The 24900-nt window shown below is 35.2% G+C and overlaps 1 protein-coding gene across 1 annotated transcript in view; it reads left to right on the plus strand.

Moving 5' to 3' along the window:
* MALRD1 (MAM and LDL receptor class A domain containing 1) overlaps positions 1 to 24900 on the plus strand; it is a 280047-nt gene that overhangs the window by 118008 nt on the left and 137139 nt on the right. The window contains exon 25 of the mRNA XM_054818588.1: positions 5192 to 5489. Coding sequence (XP_054674563.1) covers positions 5192 to 5489 — 298 coding nt within the window. The remainder of the gene's footprint in view (positions 1 to 5191; positions 5490 to 24900) is intronic.

The following is a 24900-nucleotide window of genomic DNA, read 5'->3' on the forward strand; positions in this document are numbered from 1 at the left end:
TGATTTCTGTAAGTGAATAAGTACTCCGGGAGATTCAGATGAAGTTGACAGGGAACACAGCGTCTGATTTAGAATATGTCTTATGTGACACCAGCCCTGAGTAGCATACAACTATGTAACATTTTGTGATTTTATGGAGAAAATATATATAAATACAGTAACAATTGGCTTTCAGAGTACAACTGCAAATGGAAGGATGCATGACAGAAGGCTGTGTCACTGACTCTCTTCTAGGCAATGGAGAAAAGCAAGTCTTTATTTTCCAAAACATTACAGCACAGTGATTTGAGCTTGATCATCTCTCTGCAAATCTGGATTAAAATGTTTTCTAGTTTTGATACATCTTTTACAGTTGTTGCTAAAATGGTAAATTGTAGTTTCATAAGACATCTTCAGAACACATCTTTCAGAATCTGCTAGAGGAACAACATGCTGAAAAAGTGAATTTTCCAAAAAGTTGAACTATGCATTACTTTGAAATGGTATTTTTCCAAATTTTCAGTCTTTTAGTGTCAAGGCAAAACTGAGAGGTATCTCAGTTTCTAACAATGTCAAACACAAAATGGAAGTTTAAACATTAATAGTTACCAATAATTCTAATTATTAATAAAATTAGTAGTAATTTTAAAATACTAATTGGAAGTAGAGCTTAAGAAATACCTATATATATTATTTACATGGAGAGGAATATTGTGCATAAATGGAGCTGCTGTGAGAGGGAAAGTGGTACTTCTAGCTTTTGGAAAATTAGCAAAGGAAAATTTATAAAGACTTAGAACATTAGCAAGGCAGGAAAGGCTTAACATTTTCAGGGTAAATTTGGGAATGGATTTCTAGAACTGAAGAAGTGTTCTGGGGGAAAAAAAAAAAAGAAAAAAGGAGCTAGTGAAGAGAAAAAGGAGGTATTAGTATATTAATTTATTTCAGACTTTGTTTTGAGATGAACTTTTATACTCCATTCTGTGAGTTATTAGAGTTGAAAGGAAGTGTGAACAAATGCAGAGTGGTCTCAGTTGTATGCCAGCCTAGAATCCAGGGTAAATAATTTTGGAACAACTGTGAGTAAAAACAGCATTCAGGCTATTATTTTGCTAATTATTTTGCTATTAATACATTAAGATTTGTCTAACTTGGCAACAGGAATGTTTGTTGGCTATCTATCTGTACCCAGTTAAATAAATTCAATAGCTCTCTAATGATAAAACAGCCACCTTGCTCTCCAGCATTTGGAGCATCTCCACTGCTGATGCTACACCGGGAATTCTTACTCCATCTGTTTGTTGGAGATACTGGTCTAGTGACTTGCCTGAGAGATGATATCAGTGTTTTTATATTTATTGAAGATGTAAAATTTTGTTGACTTTCTGTCTGAAAATGGGATATGTAATCATTTTACATTAGATTTTGTCCTCAGTAGTCTCATTTTGCAAGTTCACCTTTATATATCTATCTAGCATCTAGTTCTCTCAAGAGAATAATCTTGGTGAAGAGGAGCTGTTTTTTTAAAAAGCCTTTGAATCAAACTGATTTTGTGATCACTGCACTATGCTCATCAAATGAAGGTTTTCTTAGACTGAAATAGTCCTAAATAGTTTTGCTGTATATGCAGATGACATCTCTGTTCAAAATGTCCAGTCATTTGCTTCTAGATCCATTTATCTCATATTTACTACTCACAAGGCAAATCAAAACCTGTAAAGAGTTTGTCTGTAATTTGGAAAGAGTTCTGCTTATGCTTGAGATTTCTAAGCATTTCATTTGATTGAAATTCTTCTGGCTGTTTGAACGCTCCCAAAACTCTTTATAGATAAGAAAGTCAGGAAGTCATAAATGTCTTGATTTTATGATCCAAACAAAACTTGATTAATTTCAATATGTCTGTAGCAAAACTTAATCTAGCCATTACAAAATATCTTTAAAATTCGAGCCATGGTCTCATGTTTTCCAAGTTAATATTCTGTATGGCCTAAAATATACATATTTAAAAAATTCTGCTCACACGATCTTGGACATGTTTGCTTCTTTCTCTAGCATCATATTTGAAAACCTCTTTTTCTCAACCTTATCTTGTTTTATGCTTTAAAAATAACTTTTCCACTACTTCTGTCAAGGAAGAATAAAACATATCTGTAAAGAAATGCAGAATAACTGAGAATGATTGGTTCACATCTGAATATACATGATGTATCACACATTAAATGCAATGAAAAGCTTGAAACGTAACTATTGGAAACAATTACTTTTGTCACACTGAAAATTATTTACAAAACCCAGGAGGTCTATGCACCTTCTACAGACAAATCTCTACATCCATGATATGGTCTGAAACAGTCAGTCATATTTATGATAGTTTATAGTGCTTTTTGAAGGTTCTGACCAGTTCTGAAACTTTCATTTAGGCAAAAGACTGAGGGAAATGAAATTTCTAGTAAAGTAAATTGTATGAATGAAAAAAATTATTTCAGGACCCAGAGCTTTATCTTAGCAGATCAGACAGTCCCTTAAAGTATTTTTCTCCTTTCTATGAAATATTAGAGAAGCAAAGGCTACATCACATATTACAAAAAACTTTTAGCCTGAGATCTTAGGTCCATTCAGATCAATGGAAAATGTACATTTACATCAGTGGGACAAGAGTTTTATGCAGAGAAAACAAACACACATCAACAAGTATAAAGGGAGATGCATGGGGAAAAAAAAAAAAAAAGGTTTGTTTGTTTACAAGACTTTCACAAACCAAGCTTCATCTTCAAAAAGAATAGAAATCCAAGGGAAACAATCTAAGTAGAGAGAAAGGGAGATTATGCCAAAATAAATCTGGGAAAGAAAAGGGAGAGTTCTGCAACAAGGCATCAGTGATAAATAATCATACTATTTGGAAACGTCAACCCATAAGAAAACCAGGAAATCTATATATGCTGTTGTGGAACAATAAAGAAATTGTGATGAAAATACTTTTAAAAACCTTAAATACCTTCTTTGAATTAGTATTCACTGCAAGACATCGTGTAGTGATACCAGTCTGAGGGCTGCTCCTAACTACCAATGTTGAAGTAGCACTGTTGCAGACTATGGTGGCAAAAGAGATGGTGTTGGGACAAAGTCTTACATTTAGTGGCAATTGGTAACCAAAAGCATACGGCATACATTGTGATTCTGAGGGATTTTAAGAATGAAGTCAAAGAATTTTAATGAAAGATATCATTAATACCAGCAATTCCTTTATAGTATGCACAGTAGAAAGGGTATGTTGTTTTGGTTTTGCAAGTATTGGATATTTCTGTATATTTTTGCATTGTAACCTTTCCGATTTTATTTCAGTATCAGAAAATTAGTTACAAACAGAACCATTTTTTATAATTATTTTAGTTTTCAAAAATCTATGATAAATTCTTCAGCACAGACCTGAAAAGATTAAGCAGCCAACTGATGAATGACAACATCCAGAGAACTTTGGAGAACCAAGACTAGAGCGCTAGCCTACATTCTGATAAAAAGCAAATTTAAGTATGGGAATGAATATTTCACATGCCTTATAATTGAAGCCTGAGTAATGTGGGGCCCCAGTCCTGAAAGGACTTGGATACATACTTAAATTTTTGCATAACTGCTATCAAGATTACATTACTACTATATGATATAACTAGAAATGATGGCTCCAATATACAAAATTATTCAGTGTAATTGAGATAAGGGTATTGCAAATAAATGTGAAGTCCAGAAGGTAATGTTGGGAGCTGGGGGAGGGGGGGATATGAATTCAATGATCATAGAAGAAAGGCAAACATACAAAATACAGTCTGGTAATTTTGAAAAGAACTGTAGCCAATTAGGAGCAGTGTGGTGGGCAGCTCTATGAAAATACCCCCTAGAATTTAATGACAGTCAGAAAAATCAAACAAAATTCAGCAGTATTAAAAAGAAATGGAGGTTACAGATAAAAATATGGAAATCATAATATAGTTTAAAGATAAACACATATATTGAATAGACAAGCCTCATTTAAAGAGGGATTTTAAGAGAAACAGTAGTTGCAGGACAGGAAATGGGCAGATGAAGAGAAATATTTCAATACAAGAAAGCTGACTTATAAAAATTGTATTTGACTATTTCATTGCACAGGAGACATTCTGAAAGTGAACATAATAAAACTTTCAAAAGAATTATAACACAAAGCCCTTGGTGGCTTTACTAATCAATAATTAGGGAAAAGCCATTAAATAGAAATGTGGGGTTTTTTAAAAAAATAGTATGTTTGTGCAATACAGTAGACTACAGAAGCCTATGAAACCCTATAGCACCAGGTAATACAAAAGGACGTGACTTTACATTTACATGGGCATCATCATATTTGTTATTAAGTTTTTATAGCTATAATAAATAAGATAGAGTTTTCATTCTTTAGGGCTTGTGTTATGCATTAAACTAGAAAGAATTTGAGCTACAGATATGTTCTTGCATATTGTAGTATGAATTGCCTTCTTTCAGGGTTCTACATCATTCTTGAAAATATTCTGATCTTTGTCAGAAACAAGATATTGAACTAGATTAAGTACTAATTTGATCAAACACAAGTATTCCTTTGTTGCTCTTGAACTGAAAATAATTTAGAGAGCAGTTAATGGTGACAACTCTTCACAGTGATTTTTTTTAATGTTCTGTATATGTAATCACTGTTTTCTAATCCAAGGACCTCCTATGTTTTATTTTGGATATTGTTTTGCATTTCTGCAGTCCATGTAGAAGTTTTGCTCCCATATTAGATTAGAGAAGGTTATTTTCAAATTACACACTCTATAATCTAGCACAAACACGTTTATAACCAGAAAAGTGTTCAGTAAACTGAAGTTACTTCCCATATTGTAAATGGCAGTGCTCCAAACCTCTGTTTCCTTATCAAGTTTTTTCATTCTATTACATTTACATGAAAGAGTTATTCAAAAGAAATGTAAGATCAGCTGTCACAGTATTGTAATGCTGGCTTCCAAGTTTTCCTTATGGAATAGTTAAAAAATTTTCACTAGTAAGTCTTTCTGTGTGCATTTTAATTAAATTGGTTTTAAATCAGTAAAATTAAGGGTTATTCTGAATGCTACTAATGATGCTTCATTTAATAATTAGGGTAAATACACTAGCAGAATGTTTCTGAAGTCACCTATTGTATATTTGATGCTATTGTTCTTGCTTACAGATACTTTTCTATTACCATATGTATGGAGCTCACATTGGATCATTGATTGTCTACCAGAGGACTATGACAAAACATAAAAAAATTCTCCTTAATCTTACTGGAAACCAGGGAAATTTCTGGCAGCACAAGGCACTGATCCTCGCTGGAGATGGAGATGATGATTTTCAAGTTGTCTTTGAAGGGATAGCTGGAGGAGGTCCCAAAGATGGCATAGCACTTGATGACCTCACATTTTCAAGGGGGTGCTTACCATCCCAAGAGTTTTTACCAGCAGAACCAACAATGCTGCCTCCAACAGGTAAGTTCCTGCTATGGACAAACAGTCTATGTAAGTCTGGAAAGAATGAATAGCAGCATTGCTTTCATTTCTTTGTCTCTCCTTCAAAAGAGGAATAGAATACATGGCTTGCTAAAGACTTGTTGAAACCAACATGCTTTTAAGTAGCTCTTTGAAATTCTAATAGAATTATTTTATTAAATAATTGTTTGGGTACTAAGTCAAGACTTGTGAATCTGCAAGACTTATTGTCCAGCCATGTATACTTAGACAATATACTGATTAATTCAGTGGGATTTATTTATCAATAGTTGTAAAATATAGTTATTGTAAAATAAAGAACTAAGAGTGAGACAGAGGCATTATGGATCGATTGTAATACTAAGGCCAGTAGGCTTTAATGCTTTTTGGCTACAGGGAGTTCCTGCTGATACTGTTTAGGCACCGTATCCATCTTCTTCCTGTATTGTATGGTGCCAGCACTGGTGCAATTATTTGCACCATCCTCACTTACTGCACAAGGGAAATAAGACTCAGAAAAATTTTACCAAAAATAATAGTTCTGGTGGATATGAATCCAAATAACCCCAAGGTAAGAGCTGCTCCTGAAGGCACCGATGTTCATTACCATTATTTGCTTGGGCACAAATGATGAAGGAGAAACACTTTCTGACAGAACAGGACAAATCTCTTTCTTCCTTCCACATTTATCACCAGAGCTACTGAAATGTATACCCCCAAAGTGGAATTTAGGAGATGCATTTTGTTCCTGGGACTACTACAAATTTCCTGCATGGCTGCGGCAAGTCATTTTATCTCACTTCCCTGTCTTTCTGATCGATAAACCAAAGTTAATATTTCCCAATGTCAAGGACTACCAGGAGAATGGATCATTAATTTATGTGAGCGGCTTTGCTTTGTTACTGCTGCTAATGAGTAGTCTTCCCCTTTAGGATATCATTAAGCACTGCTCAGGCACTGGGAAATAACACTGGTGAGACTACATCAAACCTAAGAAATTACACTGTACTCTGTGCACAAGATAAGCAGGAAAGATATGGGCAGTGTTTTCCAGATATATCTCTGATAAATTGCCAGTTACAGTACGTAGTGTTGGCTTCCTACTTCTGTCAAAACAGTCACGGAAATTTATTGTAAATGAGATTGGTATTTTAAAGTTCAGCTTTATATGAATGTTACCCCAAGAGGAACACTAGCTGAGGCTTTTGATTCCTTTTTTTTGATGTTTTCAGATTCCATCCTCTTAATGGTAGATGCAAGTCCCTGTGGCAATGTTAGAAACTTTAAAAGCTTTGGTTTTGATAGTAAAGGATGTTCCAAAACACTTTTATGATGTATATAATAAAAAAGCTACTAAAATTTCAGGAAAAAGCCACCGGAGACTGATTTCTTGGTGTAGCTCATCTAAGATGTACTTTGTGAACTTTGTAGATTCACAACACTTTGAGATAATAGTCTAAATTCATCCTTACAGTAAAACGTCTTTTCTATATCAACAATTTTCACTTGTCCCAGACAAGAGTTTACATTAGCCACTGAGGGTTCTAACTTACAGCTACTATTTAGCAGCAATATCTGTGTGGATCATTGCTTGAAATGTGGGCTTAGAAACCCGAGTATGAAATCTATTCCTGTCTACAGAAATGTTCTGAACAGTGGCAAAATGCATGCTGGAGGCTATGAAAAATGCTCTGTGATGTAACTTTATAAACCAGAGCCAGCTAGAATGACCGTGGTGATCAGCTGCAAAAATTTGGGCTCATAGACTTCTCTGTTTATATGTAGAGACAAAAGGAGAGGTTAACCAAAAGTGAAATACTTATAACCATTGCTCATTTTTGTAAAAGTTTCTGAAGAACATCATGCAGCAGAGATCTGCTCCTTTCTTGTCTCCAGCTGGAGAGAACATTTGCTAAGAAAGTTGAAATGTTTTCTGTCTAAGAAAGAGATTCAGTAGCTTTTGAAGTCTGTTCTCATAACATGACGATGAAGACTTGATACTGACGCTTATTTTTCTATCTGGTTAATATGCTCTCTCTGCTATATTTGGATAAATTTTTCCTTTTCTCAGGACTTGCAGGGAATGTTTCCTTCATTTTAGGTACTCAAAATAGCACAGTGAATATTAACTGTCATAATGTTTCCCACCCTTTCTCTTCACTCAAATGAAGTTTGGTTATTCAGTGTTCCTTCTCAGCATTTGAAGAGCTTACTTTATTATTTTTATGACATACCAATCTACAATTGGTATTCTGCAAACTGAACAAACTACATTAAAAAAAATCTAATACAATTGCTTTTTAATGTCTTTTTTTAAAAAATTCAAATTCATTGTAATGCATACATCAAGATTCTTCTGAGTCTTATGAGCAATAACACTTTAACACAGGTGTACTAATGTGGTTTGTGCTTGTTATTTCTGCACATGAAGTACTATCACAATGGGTATAGTGTGAGGACTAAGTAGAATAGAGTTATTAAATGTTCATACCTATGACAGAGACTCTCACTCTTCAGAAGAATTGTTCCCTGACTCTATGTAAACTTTTTGAAGTTCTAAACATATTAAAAAATCACATTCTGTGGGGTTGTTTTTCTTCCTGACAAACATGAAGTAATACTTAAAGGCTGAAAGCAAGCACTGGACAACTAGGAGAAATCATTTTGAAGGTTAGCGTTGTCATTTTCTGTAGACTGACAGCATACTGTAGACTGTCCTCATGATGCTGCTTAGCAACGACGATGCTGAAGTGGAAAGCCACTGAGAGCCGCTTAAAATGCTGCACCTGAGAAACAATAAACATCATTTTAAGCTGGCGCTTATCAACTCTTCACGGTTTGAATAGCGATGTGTGGGGGAATATCGAGTTTTGTTCATATCCTACAACAGTACTGTGTGTAGGAAGATACAAACACAGTTTTGTTCTAACTGATATTTATTCCTGCTGCTATCTGTCTGCAGTGTGGCCAGATTCTCAAGTTAAACTCTGCCCCATGTAAAGGGCTGCCAGTATCCACATCAGCCCAGAAACAGCCCTTGGCCACACTGAACTGATTGCAAAGGTGCAATTCTGGCTTTGTTTTCTCTGAGATAACACATACCTTCCTATGGAGCTGGCAAACTGGCAGGATTATGTAAGTCAGGTACGACATTTTCCCCACACTTAACCACTCTTTCTCTCCATTACATGTCAAAGATGCAGTGACAACTATTTTCTATATGCTTTTCCCAATAGAAGGACATTGTTAATAGTTTTCAAAGTCATGACATTTCCAGGAGGCATTCACATCCTCTTCTCCTTCATGCAGCAACCATAATTTTAAAGGGAGTTATATGATCCCCCAAGAATGTTCACAGATTAAGATACTGCCTGACTATGCCCACAAAATATGAGACCATTGGTATGAGTGATATTTTATACATATATTTTTTTAACAAAAGAGACATCATGGATTTGACAAGAACTTCCACGATCTCCAAATGTGCTTCTCCTTTCTCTCCTTTCCCTCTCTTCCCTTACAAAGTGTTGGTACTGGCTATAAAAATGGCAGACCCCTCCATCAGAGTTTCTGCTCATGTCTCCGTACCACTTATCTGGGAATACAACAGCTGCCAAGGGCTGCCTGGTCAGATTAACAGTTTACAGTAGAGAAAAGGTATTCCCAGAGACAAGAGAACTGGTGGCTGTTGACTTAAGTTTTGTAGAGAAGACAGTTGTTATTTCCAACAAATTAAAGGAGATTCATTGGAGTGTTACATGTGTCTTTAAGAACATAGGAATATTTACAGGAGAGCACATCAATGTCCATTTCACTTGATATCATATTATGTCCAACACTGTCAATGAGATGTTGAACAAGAACCAAAAAAGGACAGGCATATATGATACTTCCTCCTAATGTTCCTAACATTTCCTTATCAGGAGACCTTATGAACCAAATGTGGTTTCGTATATGCAGTAAACCTTAATGTATTTGCCTTCTGTACAGAGTCTAGCTTCTCTGGGAACACACTCAAAAGTTTAGCCCTCTCCTCATTTTTGGCAGCAAGTTGTGGAGGTCTGCCGCTTGCTGAGAAAGCAACTCTGTTTTCACACTGTCTCCTGTTTGATAATGTCTTTTACTGAAAATGGTGGTGAGCAATAGACAAACCCACCTACTTCCATATTGATCTCTATGCAATTGTCCTTAACATTACACACTGAAGGAGTTCCAACTTATTTCTTACATGGAAACTATTCCATATGTTTTCCTTTCTCTGACTTTTTAAAAAATCTGCTATAGTCTTTTGAGATTATAAAATCAGGTCTGTGTAGAGTATTTAGGGAATGAGTGAATAGTGGAATGATACTGTAGCAAAAGGATTATTTTTCTCTTTGCTCTCTTTCCTGATAAATCCTAAAGTTTTTTTTGCTTTGCCCTTTTTGAGCATTGGGCTGATGTGTTCTGGAGCTGTCTACAGTACTCTGCTGTGTCGCTCCTTAAGCGGTGGTAGTGGGTGTTGTCATTCTGTGTAACTCAGTTAACATTGCATTTCATTGCCAGTCACTCAGGATGCAATTCTTTCGCTTAATTGTGGCTGTTTAGTTCCATTGCAGTTGTATAAGATGCCGGACACAACTGCTTGGGGCTGGCAGCTTCCTTACAGGAAAGTCTGCTGCCCTGCAAAGGTGGCTGGTGCCAGGAAGGCATGAAAAGGACTGGATACTGTCTCTTTAAGCAACTTCATTTTCACAAAATACTCTTCTTATTATTCATAGTTATTCCCAGCTCATATCACCCTGAATAGCTTCATATCACTAGCAGAGTTTCTTAACTCATTACTCATGCACTTTCCTGGTCTGTTATGAGGAAGCATTAAAGAATACAGCCTCATTACATTTTCTTGGTTTGTTTGTTGGATTTTTGTTGGGTTTACTTTGTTTTTTCTAGACTAGATTTTGAATCTTTTTAGCACAAATGTCTAATTCACAAGAAAAAAAAGAGTAGAATTCAACAACATAGCTAAAATTAAAATAAATAAAGATAAAGGTAGAGAATAGTCAGGAAATCAGATTTGCCAAAATCTTTTCATTTGAAATATTGCCCAAAACTTTAGAGTGTACTCTAAAGACAAAAGGATATTGCTTATATCACTCTTTCACAGATATAATTAGATTTATAAAAATTTACAGGCACATAAATAGAAATAACCTTGGCAGTTATTCTAACTAATATATAATTACAAGAACAATCACGTTTTATGCCTCAGTGCATAATGTGATCTCCTACTGAAAAGAGGAAAAATATCTCCTTATGGACACTAATTGAATAACAAAGCATTTATATCTTCCTTTGAAGCAACCAGCATTGACCGTTGTCTGAGAGAACAGGATGTGAAACAAATAAGGGAGAATGTCTAAAGCACTTTAAAACCAGTTCTGGGAAAACTAACAAACAAACAGAAAACCAACCAACAACAACAACAACAACAAAAAATTAAATAAATCCAAGCCTATAAAGAATACTCATAATTTCTGATATGCCCCTAAACTTTTGGAAGATAAAATATACCTACATAATTGCCTTAATCGCATACAGCAGGTTGTGAAACTTTCTTTTTTTCTTAATTAGTACCTGAATAGAAACATACTCTCGGATGTATATAGAATGAAATTCCATGCAAGTGGCAATTTTTGTTTTCACCTATATAATACCATGAAAATAAAAGTTCATGGTTATAGTCCAAACTTTTTAAAATAATAAATCAACACATATAATTTTTTCTCTCTCCTTTCTGGAACAAGATACAATTGCTCCATACTTTTCAGAAAAATGATGGAAATACTGTAGAATACATAGATTGGTTTAGTAGCTGGACACAAAGCTAGCAGTGGTCGCATACAGGTGACTTGAATGCAACTTCTACATATATTGGCCAGCTGTTATGAAGAAAATAATCTTTTTATTTACAGTGAACAAGGAAAAATATATTGTCTGGATTTTCACGTTGTATTTTCTGAGCCTGTGAAGCTTTCCCCAGCTAAATTCCAAGTCAGTGTGATTATAATCACTGTATTTTATCAATTTATAGTTGGAAACATCTGCCCTTGTTCCACCTATTTCTTTCTACAGTTGCTTCTTTTTCTTTGTTGGTAGCTAGGACTCTGATTTATCTCCTTTATTTTTGAGCTCTAGCCTTACCAGATTGTATGATGGTTTTAAAGATTAAAACAATGTGCCCTTTCGCTAAACTAAAAAATTTTTCTATTTGCTTATATTAGTCTAGTTTGCAAAACAATTAAAAAAATTTACTCAGCTGCAGTTTTAAAGATACATTGGAATAAAAAATAATTTTGTCAACATTCTCTGGGGTTTATGATACATTTCTCTCCGTAACTGATTGCAATATTTGTACATACAATAAAGCATGGATAATTTGCAGAAATTTTTCATAATTTGTCATAATTTTATCTCAAAGCAATAAAATGTTTTCCCTAGTTTCTTCCAGACCTAATACCTTGAATGTGAAATAAAGCTCAAAGAGTATTTGGATCAGCAGTCAGAGCAGAGTCGGGATCGAGCCCATAACTGGTTACAACTCTGGAAATTGGACAACAGAATGTGATTAACGTCACCTGAGGTCCTTGGAGATAGGGCACTACCAGCACTGGTTTTTTTTCTGTTTTGTAAACCAGTTTAACATCTCCAAAACATTCCTTAGTTCTCGGGCCTCCCCAGACAGGTTTCTGAGAAACATGTCACAGAGCAGACATCCAAATAAATATGAGGTCAGGAGAAATGAATTTTCAGTGCTGGCAGTTTGAAGTGAGTCTCTGAGCAGCAGGTGAGGGCAGGAACATATCTCTGCGTTCACGATATGAACTGGTGATTCCCTTTGGCAATGGATAGCTGGGGGATGGGAACAGTGTTTATAACCAAAGGCAAACTGTTCTTAAAAGTGCAAGAGCGAGTCCTGATACCGGATTTATAAAGAGGAGCCCCATTAAAGAGCCCTGCTCTTTTATTTTCTCCCTACTGGGAGAACTAAGTAAGAAGACTTCTGCCAAACCTAAGCTTTCCCAGGACTATCAGTGATACTGGCATTATTAGCTCAGACCTTTCCCCATGTGTTGCATATTCCATGTGCAGAGCCTGCCCCTCTGCCTGGCCGATCTGAGAGCATGCGAGCTCCAGCCTTACTTTGCATTCCAAGAACTAACAAATTACCCTTACTTGAGTGTAATTATTACTTTTCTCTCACTCATATAAAGTAGAGAAATAATGCTGCAGTACAGGATATTCTTAGAAATATCAAATGTTCTCACTGTTAAGTCTTGCAACAGCAAAAGTGATCTAAAAAAAAAAAAAGTTGTATTTCACAGTATCTAGTCTGATTTTACATTTAGTGCAGTACACCTTTGCTGGGCATTTGAATTTTCTAGACATCCTGGAACAAAATTTGCATGTGTGGTTAAGACTGCGGACATGTGTGTGCTGCTTTTCTCTCCCTCTCTAACTGTCGGAAGCACGCTGAATTTAAAGTGGCTTTTCGGTACATACTTAGCAATAGTCACTTTGGACTGTATTTTACTTTTCTAGTTATAGTGTTTACATTTTCAATATGGTATACATTAGACAAAGAAAAACATTATTTTGCATAAGATATTTGTAAATTTTATTTGAAAGCTCAGTTTATATTTTGTGCCTTATATCAAGGAAGATTGCAAGCAATTCACTGCACAGCTTCATTTTCATTCTGTGATTTATGTTTTTCTCAAAATTTTCAACAGAATATGCTTCCCAAGATACCTAACTAACTATCACAAAATGTGCCTGGATTACTGTCTAGTGGTAGGATAAACAAAGTTAATAAAGTAAGTGGTAAAAAGACTGTTAACTGTCAAAATGTACAAAGCATTCCTGAGCGTGGAAGGGCCACGCTCGGTGTAAGCTCAAAAGTGAGATCACCTCATGTGCCTCACACAGGGAGAGCAGATTGTAGAAATGGAAATTCAAAAAGGGGTTTTTTTACATTTGGAAACTTCCAACTATCCAAAATAAAAGCAAAAGTTGTGTCACCATGTCACCAATAATCACAGACGTAGTCCTCAAGAACAAATGATGGGAGGTTATTGACTGAGGCTTCATGATCTTCACTGAGCATAGGGGGAAAAAAAGCTAGCTAATTTTCCTCTTAGGCTAGGCTGAAGAGGGAATATGCTGATGAACTGGAGAGAGCAAAGATTCTTTTCTCCACCTTTCTGTTTTAGTAACTGCTTCTTTCTTTGAGGAAAGCCTTCAAAGCAGCTGCTTTGAGGAAGCCCTCAAAATATTTTTGTGCTGCATTCTTAGATATCTGAGTAAGAAATACAGTTAGGGGGAGAGATAAATAAAACCAGCTTAACGTGCATAATGAATCTTTAAGTTAAGTAAATCCAAACTTTATCAGACTTATCTAAGACTTGAAATATTAGAGTGGGATTCAGCTCCAAGTAAAGACTCAAATCACATGTCATGTACATCTAGGTGTACTCAAGATGTGTCAGGTATCTAAATTTCAGTGGCAGTCGATGTACAATATTGTTCTTTTGCTGCTCAGCCACTCAGGACATGACTGAATTGCACATACAAAGGCATCTATTGTTATTTGTGATGCAGTAGGGCGTCTGAGAAATTCTCTCAGTGCTAACAGGTGTGTAATGCAGGATGTATGGAAATTATATGCCCTTCAGGGGTAGCACCTGGTGACAAGGAATGAAGTCTGATGATACATTTTGAGATGCTGTGTGTGGGAAACAAAATAAAACTCTAGGTTTCTATTTAACATGATGTGATCACTCTTTGAAGTCCAATGATTGTTACCAATCAGATCCCCATCAGTTTTAATGGCAACTTAGACACTTAGCTTGCCTACATGTAGATATCATAGAATCATAGAATGGTTAGGGTTGGAAGGGACCTCAGAGATCATCTAGCTCCAACCCCCCTGCCATGGGCAGGGACACCCTCCACTAGACCAGGTTGCCCAAAGCCCCATCCAACCTGGCCTTGAACACTTCCAGGGAGGGGGCATCCACAATGTCTCTGGGCAACCTGTTCCAGTGCCTCACCACTCTAACAGTAAAGAATTTCTTTCTATGTCTCTTTGTGAGCTGAATGCCATCTAAGTTTTTACTTTAGAATTCTTTTTGACATCGTTTTATTTGCATCATCTTTTACAGGTCTCTCTTTCCCTAGGTTGGTTTAGATTTGCTTTATCAGAAATGTTTTTTGAGTTACCCTGCTGCTAGCTTAAGCAGAAATGACTGCTAAGTGATGCACAGCCAGGTTGACAGCCTCAGTGTGCTGGAAGATACGGAGTGTTTCCCATAATGCTGGTGCAGTATCTCATCTATGGGATGTGACACACACTTGTTTAACTGTAGACTAAGCAGTTGTTGTGGGATGGCAGCACATGATGTCTTCTCCTTGTGACGTCTCCTTCTGGTCATGTTCAGCAGCTGCAACCTTCCACTCTGGGTGGCTCTATTAGTGTTTCCCCTTTGCGTGCACCTTCCAGAATGAGATTTTGTCTTCATTAGATCCTGCTGTTCTATTCTAAATCTTCTCCCTTTGAAACACTCTTGCTTCTTGCATCTACTTTCACAAGAGGTCACCTCAGGCTCTCAACCTCTCCTTTTCTTGTCTCTACTCAGACCAGATCATTACCATTTTTGCATAAGGAAGTGCAATAAAACTATCCTAGATACTGCAGGTATTCAAGACTGAGGCATTAAGGAGACACTAATTTGGATTCAAGACATTAGACTCACACTGCATGATCTCTGACTGGTAGTACTATGGAAACTAATGCCTCCAGTACTACTGTGCAAAGGTTTCACAGCAGTGGTTGAAGATGATGGCTGAAACCATCATGTTTGCTTCAGAGGAAAATTTAAAAGGTCAGAATACTGCCTTTGAAACACTCAAAATTAAGATATTAGAAATAATTCATAGCTGTTATGGGAGAAGACCTTCAAATATGCTTTCTTGTTTAGTCTGTGTTTACTTTGAAGATCTTTTATTTCTTTTAAGACTTTCGTGTAATTGAACTAATGATAGACTTTAATGTTCTGTGTGTTTTATCCAGGACTGCCATTTCTTACAGACACCCAGTACAAGATTTTTATCTTGATAAAAGTGTTTATGAATTGGCTGCATAAAGCTTTATATATGACATCTTTACTTTGATGCTATTACAGTTCAGCTTGAGGATATGTAAAGCATCATTTACATATTACGCCAAAGACTAGAATATTCCTTGTTTGACAGAAAGGTTTGCAAACTAATGTTTGTAGTAAATGTCATTCCATAAGGCTGAATTAAGTTACAAGGTCTGCTGCTAGCACAATAGCCAAATGTCTGTCTTCTAACAGATGCCTTTGCAGTTGTGTAGGATATGATATTTTCCAGTTTTGTTTATCATCTGCTTTTTATGGAGCTATTTGCAATTATGTGGGGTTGTAAGAAAAACTTGAATACTTTTCCAAATACATGAAGTACTTTCCATAATTCTACTGCTCAAATTCTACTGTTTTTTTGATTCCAGATCTTTTCACAAGTTGAATGTGTGCTTACATTTGTAGAACAATATAGTTTATGAGCACATATTTTGTTAAGCATCATCTGGAGCACTTTTGTAACTAGATAGAGAATGCACGAGCATTTAAAGGTGTGGGGTTTTTTTAATTAGCATAATGAAAACTAACTTGAGAAATTATTTTCTACAAAAAACAAACAACCTATTGTATGTGATGAATTTGGGGATGATGTCTTAAGACAAAGTGTTACATCAGAAGAAAATTGATACCAATTTCAGTGAGTGAGACCCAGAATGTCAATGTAATGCTTTTTCATAAGAGTAATCTTAGTTTTCTGAAGAGTTCTAATACTTCAATGCTAAGTGTGTAATAACTAACTAGACAGAGAACTGGGGGAAACTGGAAGCTGAAACAGTAGTTTTATACTGTGATAAATAATCATAGAATAAAGACCAATTGAAAGTTTAGTTTCTGAATCTCAGTATTAATTAATTGAGGTTGTTTAGCTAAAATATTTTGAGACTTAGAATTAATATTTCTATGCATACTTCATATAACTAACTAGTTAGTTAAAGCAGTTTAATTGTAAGCATTAGTTGTTTTTACTTTCATGTGTACTGAAGATCATAATTGAAATAACAACATATGTTATCCTAGGGGGAAGGAGAGCAGAGAAACAGGGTGAAAAAAAATATCTTTAAAAAGCTATGTTCTTCAGTTGTAGATGAAAGTAAGTCATGCAAAGAAAATGTTTATCTAGAACAAGTCTTTATGACTAAAAATTTACTGAACAGTTTTTCATTTAGCAAATTTCTATTAAATTTTTTTAAAAACAGAAATGTGACATTCATCAACAAATTAACTGTGGACATTTAATTACCAATTATCAAGTACAAATTAAGTACCTATTTCTTGAGGTTAAAAGGAACACAACCTCTCCACCAGCCATGAGTTATATCTACTCTGTCCCTCCCAACGGGGCACATACCTTTGCTTCTCCCCCATATATCTATACATACAATCACTTGCCCAGTCCTAAAGTAAATACTGACTTCTAATTCCCAAACTATTTGAGACTGTAAGCTTGGGAAACATGGCTGAAATATCTCTTCTTGTGATATTTTGACATTTTTTATGCTTCTGAAAAAAAACCCCACAAAAACCAGCACACAAGAAAAGGCTCTGTGCAAGTAGAATGTCTGTTTGAAAGTATTTCCCCACTGAGAAAATGCGTAACAGCTACACTGGTCCCCTTTGAAGTGACAATATCGACAGCAAGTTAGAATTATTCCACGATGATAAAAAGGCAGACATGATTTTGATCATAAGCTTTTAAGCCACCTTCTCTCTTATTCATAATTAACACAAATATTTTAGTGGGGTATATAAAACCTAATTAGCATGATAGATAACAAGTTACTTTGTTTAGTGATCAGGAACAAACAGTAACTGACAAAGCAAACAAAGATTCACTATCCAAGACAGAAATTTTATTGTTATTCTTAATTTTTTTGTAAAGGGATAACAAATCCTCAGTAAATACTATCTTAAGCAAAAATCTTGCATCTCTCTTTACAAGGAGGAAAAGATCCTTTCTATAGCTATTGCTGTTCTGTTTTTCCAGGCAGGGACAGAGATGGCTTAATACACATACTACACCTTACTCCCTTTGGAATCAATTTCTGTGAAAGATGCTTATGTGATTCTGTGTAGTGACTTTTAGGAGATGTATGGATCCATCCAAATGTAAATGCCCAAGAGGATGACTTCCAAGTAGATGCTATACATTGGTCAAAAAGCTATTCCAGTCATGAAGCTAAAGTAGTAAGGCTGTTATAGCCCAGGGAGAGTACAATTCTTTCCTTTTGTCCCTGAAGAATAACCCAGGATTGAGGCTCTGAGTTTTGAGAGAAGATTTGACAGATAAAGAGTTGTAAGTGCTGAAACTGCTAATTTGAGAGCTCGGTTAGCCAGGGCAGTGTTCAGTATTCTAGTGCATTACAAAACATGATCTACTGGGTTGTGAACTTGGAAACACTCAGAGATGTGTTTTAGATTTTAAAAAAAATCTTGAATTTGGATGCCCAACTTCAAATTAGTGAGACCTAGTTTGTCACAAAGCAGAAATGCCACCGGTGAGTCTTTCTCATGGTTTTGTCACAGCCATAGATATAAAATTATTCTTCTGTATTTTGAAGTTGTCTAGTGGTGTGGATAGGTTTCAAAAGAATATTGGTGTAAGCAAGTATTCAGCTTATGTTGGACTTTCAGATGGTTTGGGCCAGGTAAATACGATGGTTTTGAGTAGTATTGGGTTTTGTGTTTCAGATCTGTTTGTACTTTCTTCTGTGTTTCCCTTTTACCTTCCTTTCTGCACAGAGAGCTGAATGGCAGAACTTTCATACAAATCAGTGCATCTGACCTGGCCATGGATAAATTTAGACTAGATGTTAAAAGGGTCCCTTATCTGAAAACCGAAAAATAGCCTTCCTGTAACAGCAATTGAGAAAGTTACTGATTTTATTGAAGGCATAGGAATTGCTTGAGGTTGTTGCCTTTCATAAAAGTGACCTAGGCCCGGTGATTTGAGCAATTTCTGTTAAAGCCCAGGTTCCTATGAAGTAGTACAAAACAATTTCATCAGGGCTCTCTTTCCAACCATAAACTTTTCTGCTGTTTGTTTGTTCAGTCACTCGCTAAGCTTGCGAGTTCAGTCACTTGCTACTGTTTGCTTACTTCAAAGAGTGCTACTAAACATCAACACACCCTGAATTGAGGTACAGTTAATAAAGCTATTATTCTTTTGGAAATAAATGATTGTGCTGGATTGGACTAATGTTAAATGAGGATAATCAATTTTAAAATGCTTTTGTCTTAATAATTCATACTGGCTGGAAAAAACAAGGAACAGAACTACTTGATCATGTTAGGAGACATTAACAGTGTAAGTGACATTAGAGCATACAGGTTCCAAATGCAGTTGTTGTTACTTGCAGAATCTCACTACAGACCACTTATGCTGACTTTATAGGTATATTTTTCATCTTTTTCTTTCATTCTCTGAGAACAAACATGTGACACAGAGGAAAGGGAAAAGCTGACCATAATAGAAGCTATGGGTTTTTGAGATACTGAGTGATTAAAGAGTTTGTTGGTATCTTTCTCTTCCATCAGGCATAACACGTTTTTCATTTTCCTGTTGACCTTCCCAGTGGAGGCTCAAAGGTGTGTGGAAGGCTGTTCAAGGCATCAATAAAATCTTTTAATCATCATGTCCTCTTCAGCTCATGATAGCATTCTGTCTAATATAAAGTTTTGTAATATCATATGGTAAACACAGTAATCCTGAAACTTACTCCTTTGAGCAATAAGAGATGAAGGTTCATAGGGGTCATGAGATACAATTTAATCAGTTTTCAACTTTTTTTCATTTCTCCTATGCCTGCCTCCTACTCAAGTATTGCTAAAGAGTTTAAATACTATTATGTTTAAATGCTGTAATTGTTTATAGAGATTTTACACAAATTATATTTCTTGCAGCTGTTTTATAGACTAAATATGTGTTATTACTCAAGCAACATTGGAAAGTATGCACCATTTTTATTACTGACAGTATTAGTATATCCATACTGTAACAGTGGAGGAGTTAAAAAAGCCTAGTAAGACCTTCTCTAGTCAAAACCTGGGCTTTTTTATTTCTTTTGAGTGAATGCACATTCATATGCACCTAAGGACTTGAGACTGAAGTTTTTATTCTTTATAATGTTGGTTTTAGAATTCCCCTGCACTGCCTATAGTATATCAAATAAACTCACTATGAAGAGTCACTGAATACCCCAACTTGCCTTTAGCTCCCCTTATCCTTCAGAATTTCTGTTAACCTTAAATACAGAAAAGCACAATGTTAGGGCACACTGTATGTATCACAGATTGGGTATGTCTTAAAGTGTATTGAGTGATAAATGGCCATCCTTTTCTAATGAGAAATAATGAATTACCAGCAAATGGAACAAAGAAGATACTTCAGTGATCTGTCATGGATAGAGAAGATAATGTTGAACAGTGATAGGATACCTTTCTGTTTCTATTTAATGTTTCTGAGGATGAATATTACTGGATCTGATTACTGGAAAGGAATTCTCTTGTGTCTGTATTTGGAAATGGACAACATGAGAAATCAACTGAGGAAGTTTTGGTTGTTGTTAAAGTCTTCATCAGCTCTTCGTTATGGGAGAAACTTAGAAGGTTCACAGTTTCTTCCCAAAGTCCCTTTTGCAAATGAACTCAAGATGGTTTTTTTTTAAACCTTGGGTTGCTCAGAATGCAAATCAATATGCCAAGGTACTTGAGAGGCTTACAAAACCAAAAATTCAAATGTTCACACTCAGTCCTAGAAAAAACAGACTATTTACAAAGAAAGAGCTGGTAATGCATAGAACTTTTTAATTCTTTTTTTCCAGTACTTCAACTTCCAAAAGTCTTTAAAAATTCTTGTAATTTCCAAAGCTTTGCTTTTGAAACGAGATACATTTTTCACATTCCTGTGCTGACAAGTCATTATTACTATGCATCATCAACTGTGATGAAAGCACTTTATTCTGTGTCCTTGGGTTATACTGGTGAGATATTAGGGGAAAGATGTTCTTGTTAACTTTTTTTTTTTTTTTAAGGACATGTACAATTCAGTCATACAGTAATGTCAACTCAGAGCAAGAATGATAATGGAGTAATTTTTGCACAGAAAACCTGAGAGATCTAAATTACCTAGATAGCCCCTATCCCTGGGATGTCAAACTCCTAGCCTGCTGATTAACTACTCTGGCCTCTATACCAGATTATGGTTGTACAGGAACTCTAGCTTTGATTTAGGAACAGGTATATTTCTAGCTGTGTGAGTGTAAATAAAATCTTTTAAAAATATTTTGAAGCAGATCTAGCTTTCAAGCCTACTGATATGTTATTCTGATGCTTCTGAAAATTATAAACTATCCATATAATTTGATTTGGGGGTTGGATTGGAGAACATAGATGATACCATTAAATATAAAATGTTTAAAAAGCACAAGTTTAACAACTTTTGGAATATCCTTATCACTAGTCTATTTCCTCTGGTTCTAAAACATGATTGAGCTTGCTGGTGATTTTAAAGCGATGCTGACATAAAATAAGAACTAAAAAAGAAACAAGTTTAAATTATGAGAATTAAGTGTTAAATGTTTCTGACTACAGTCATAACTAGTGTAATCCCATATGCAATCATATTTTTGCAATTGTCTAGGAGTTCTGATATTTATGTTTATTTACCATACCGAATTTATTTTCAATAAGCCAAGATATTTAAAGGACCAGCTTCAAGAAGATTGAAATCTCATGGAGAAATTTGAGATTTTCATCTCTATTTTGTAGCTACTATAGGCATGGATAAGTTTATCTGTTATAAATTCTCATAAATATATCAGTAAATTGAGGTCTACAACTGCACTTTGATTTTTAAAACCAAAAGGCACTACTATTAGTAAGTCCTCTAACCTCCTGTATAACATTAACCAGGTTTTCATTGAGCATTTTCCTTGATTTATCAAACAGTTTTTAGTTAAAGTAAAGCCTATCTCCTGGGGAAAAAAATCAGTCTTTATTTAAAGACGTTAAATAATAAAGAATTTATCACAGTCCTTGGTTATCTGCTCAGTGGTTAATTAATCATTTTATTTTAATTTCTTCAATTTTCTAGCATGTAATGTTGGGGGGTTTTCTACTAGATTAGAGCTTTCTGCTATCAGTGTTTGTCTTCTTACAGGTAATTACAGAACATGATCAAGCTATTTCTTAAGCTTGTCTCTGATAAATTACATTAATTGAGCTCCATTTGGTCACTCAACATGTGTAATCAGACAATTCCTTTAGGAATCTTTCAGGACCATTCCAAGCACACAATTTGTTTTCATGAATATTGAGTGAAAATGAAATTATTGCATACTCAGATATGAGTCCAAACACCTTGTGAGGTCTTCTAATGGATTTTAATGGTAAATTAATAAGTGATATTAAAAAAAACCAAACAACCAACCAAACCCAAACCACCACACTCTTACCTTCAAAAAGGGAAGGATGACGGATTCTCATTCTGAAATAAAAGGTAAACTAAATGTTGTGGAGGAAACAAACAACTGGTAAAGAATTTGAGTGATAAAAAAATCAGCTTTAATTATAAGGTGTTTCTGAACAGAGATGTAGGAAGATCATCTGAAGATCTCAAGAACTTCTAAGTGATAGTGGAAAAATCCAAGTCTTCAAATATCTCCATCTGTTAAAGTGATAGAAAAGAATAAATAAGAGTGCTTGTGCACCATCTTATCACACATAATTTATTTTAGAGGATTTAAAATTTTATTTTAAATAATTTTTTATTTTCAGAGAGGAGCTGAACAAGCAATGAAGTTATTACTATGATATAGAGTGATGTAAAAATTCACTACCTTATAGAAATATCCTATTGTAGCACAGGCTATAGTTTCAAAGATTGAAGAATAATTTTTTTCCCCTCTGGAATTACTTCTTTGAGAACGCAACTGTTCTTGCCAGAGTTTGAAGTTTACATGAATAACACACGTAGGTGTTGTTTCTTAATATGAGTGTTTTTTCTGTAATTTATTGCTGTTCTGCCTCAATGCTGCAACCTATATACCATGTTATCTTTATTACTATTCAAAGTTCATTGATGTAGAAAAGAAACCATATTTCAGTTCTGCTAGTAAGATTATTTTCTCTCTTGATGTTTGCAGGAGTGGGTTTTTTTTCAAAATATATTTAAGAAGAGAAACACTTTTACAAAATAAAGGTTATTAATCCTTTTCCTAATTACATATTTTAAAATATAAATATTCCATCTGTTGATTTTGCCAGGGTATTTAAAGCAAGGGTTCAACTGTTTTCCTCTGTTGTGTAAATCCTCCTCAATTCAGAGATTATTGATCTGAAAGACACTAACAGCTCCTTTGGGTCCACTGCATCCCAGAGTGTTGATGCAGTTACCACATAGGCCAAAAAGTCTACCTGCTAATAATCTTTAAGAAACACTGCTTGGAGGAAAAAGTTAGTGAACCTTGGTAAGGAGAAGTTCCTCTCAGTTAAATATCCCTATTATACCCACATGCATCTGTATAACAGAGTGTTGGGATTGTTAGGCTTGAGAAAAAGTAGGGAGGAAATGAAGGAAACACAAAAAAACCTTTTCTTATAGGGTTGCTTTGGGTTATTTTTAACAGTTGTAAAGCCTTAGAAATATGTCATTTAAAGAGAAAACCTACCATGGAAGTACATCCAGAAACAAATCACGTTACAGACTCAGTTAAACAGTGTAATATTCATTACACATGCTTGAAAAGATTCATTCATGCCAGGATTCAAGATGGAATTTCTGTTTTTCCTCAGAAAACAAAGAGTTCACTTTCCAACTCCGTTTTTTTTACCTCAAAATGGAAGAAATGCTACAACAGGATTTCAAAATGCAATAGTTATTGTAATTATTGATGAACAGCAAGGAAAAGTATTTCCAAGCATGGACTGCATCCTGAAATTTAAATTTCTATTTTGCTGACAAAACAGGTTTTTTGCTTAATTTTTTAGTGTAATCACATACAAGGAACGCAGGGTCATAATAACTAGCTCCTAAAAACAGATGCCATTTAAATTAGGCAGCAATTTTATAACAAATCTCTGTCCCCCTTTGGGAAACAACACAGATGATACAGACTGGTAGAGAGGAGAAGTTGCTGACGGACTCTGACTGTCTCACAGGTTGCACTGACTGCTACTTCAATCCAATTACTGCGTTCTTTGGCCAGGACCATGTTCAGAGATTGTGTACTAACAAAAATCACACTGATGCTTTCAGAAACTTGTAACTGTGAACTTCAAACAGGTCATTCTCTTCTAGTCAGAGCCTACTCATTTTCATTGTCTCCAGCTCTGGACACCTTTGCCTGATGTTCTTGACTTTCTAAGTCATTATCAGACTTGTATTTTGGCTTGCTGCTTTTTATTCAGGACTTTTTTCTCCTTTCTCTGAGCAACTGTTAAAAGCCAAATCATGCACAGTCTTCTAGAGTAAACATGATACATACTTTTATGCTACTAAGAAATCAGGAATTAAAAATTAATAATTTCCCTGGAAAACTTGCTAGATAGTTCTATGGTATTACAATTTATTTGTTTGGGGTTTTGTCTGTTTGTTTGTTTGTTTGTTTATAGTAAGTATGTGTTAGGAGGATTTTTTACTTTAAAAAGAGGGGGTAATTCTTGTTTTCTTTAGCTAACATCTAGAGAATCAAGGTTTGTTTTCACTTTACCTAAAGCCTGCAGCAAAGGGGCATGGCAATGCTTTTTCACCTAGTTTGGGGCATTTGTAATTTATGGTCTGCCATAAACAAAGTCCTAGGGATGGAGGTTGCCAACACACCAACTGAATACCCCATCTCTTATTTTCTTTTTGTTAATAAATCTGTTATTCTGACCTCTTAATAAAATCCAGACATATGTGAGTTTCATTTAGCTCCATCAGGTCCTCCTTTAAATTAAGGTAGTGGTAATGGAAATGTTTTTAGCACCATGTGATTTTCAGTATCAATTAACTCAAATTCTTCCCGTATTTGTACAACTTTCATACATGTGCATGTTACTATTTTGTCTGATGAGCTACTATAGTGCTACTCCTATTTTTAAAAAAAAAAATTAGCCCTGTGCATTTATTTCTGGCAGAGCAGAATGGAAAATGGAAATAGGGAAGATCCTTTTCAGAATTTCGTGTTTGTCTCCTTTCCTGATTAGAGAATGTACTGAAGGGGCTACAT

This window comes from Grus americana, chromosome 2, assembly GCF_028858705.1.
Source record: "Grus americana isolate bGruAme1 chromosome 2, bGruAme1.mat, whole genome shotgun sequence".
In the NCBI taxonomy this organism is placed as follows: Eukaryota; Metazoa; Chordata; class Aves; order Gruiformes; family Gruidae; genus Grus; species Grus americana.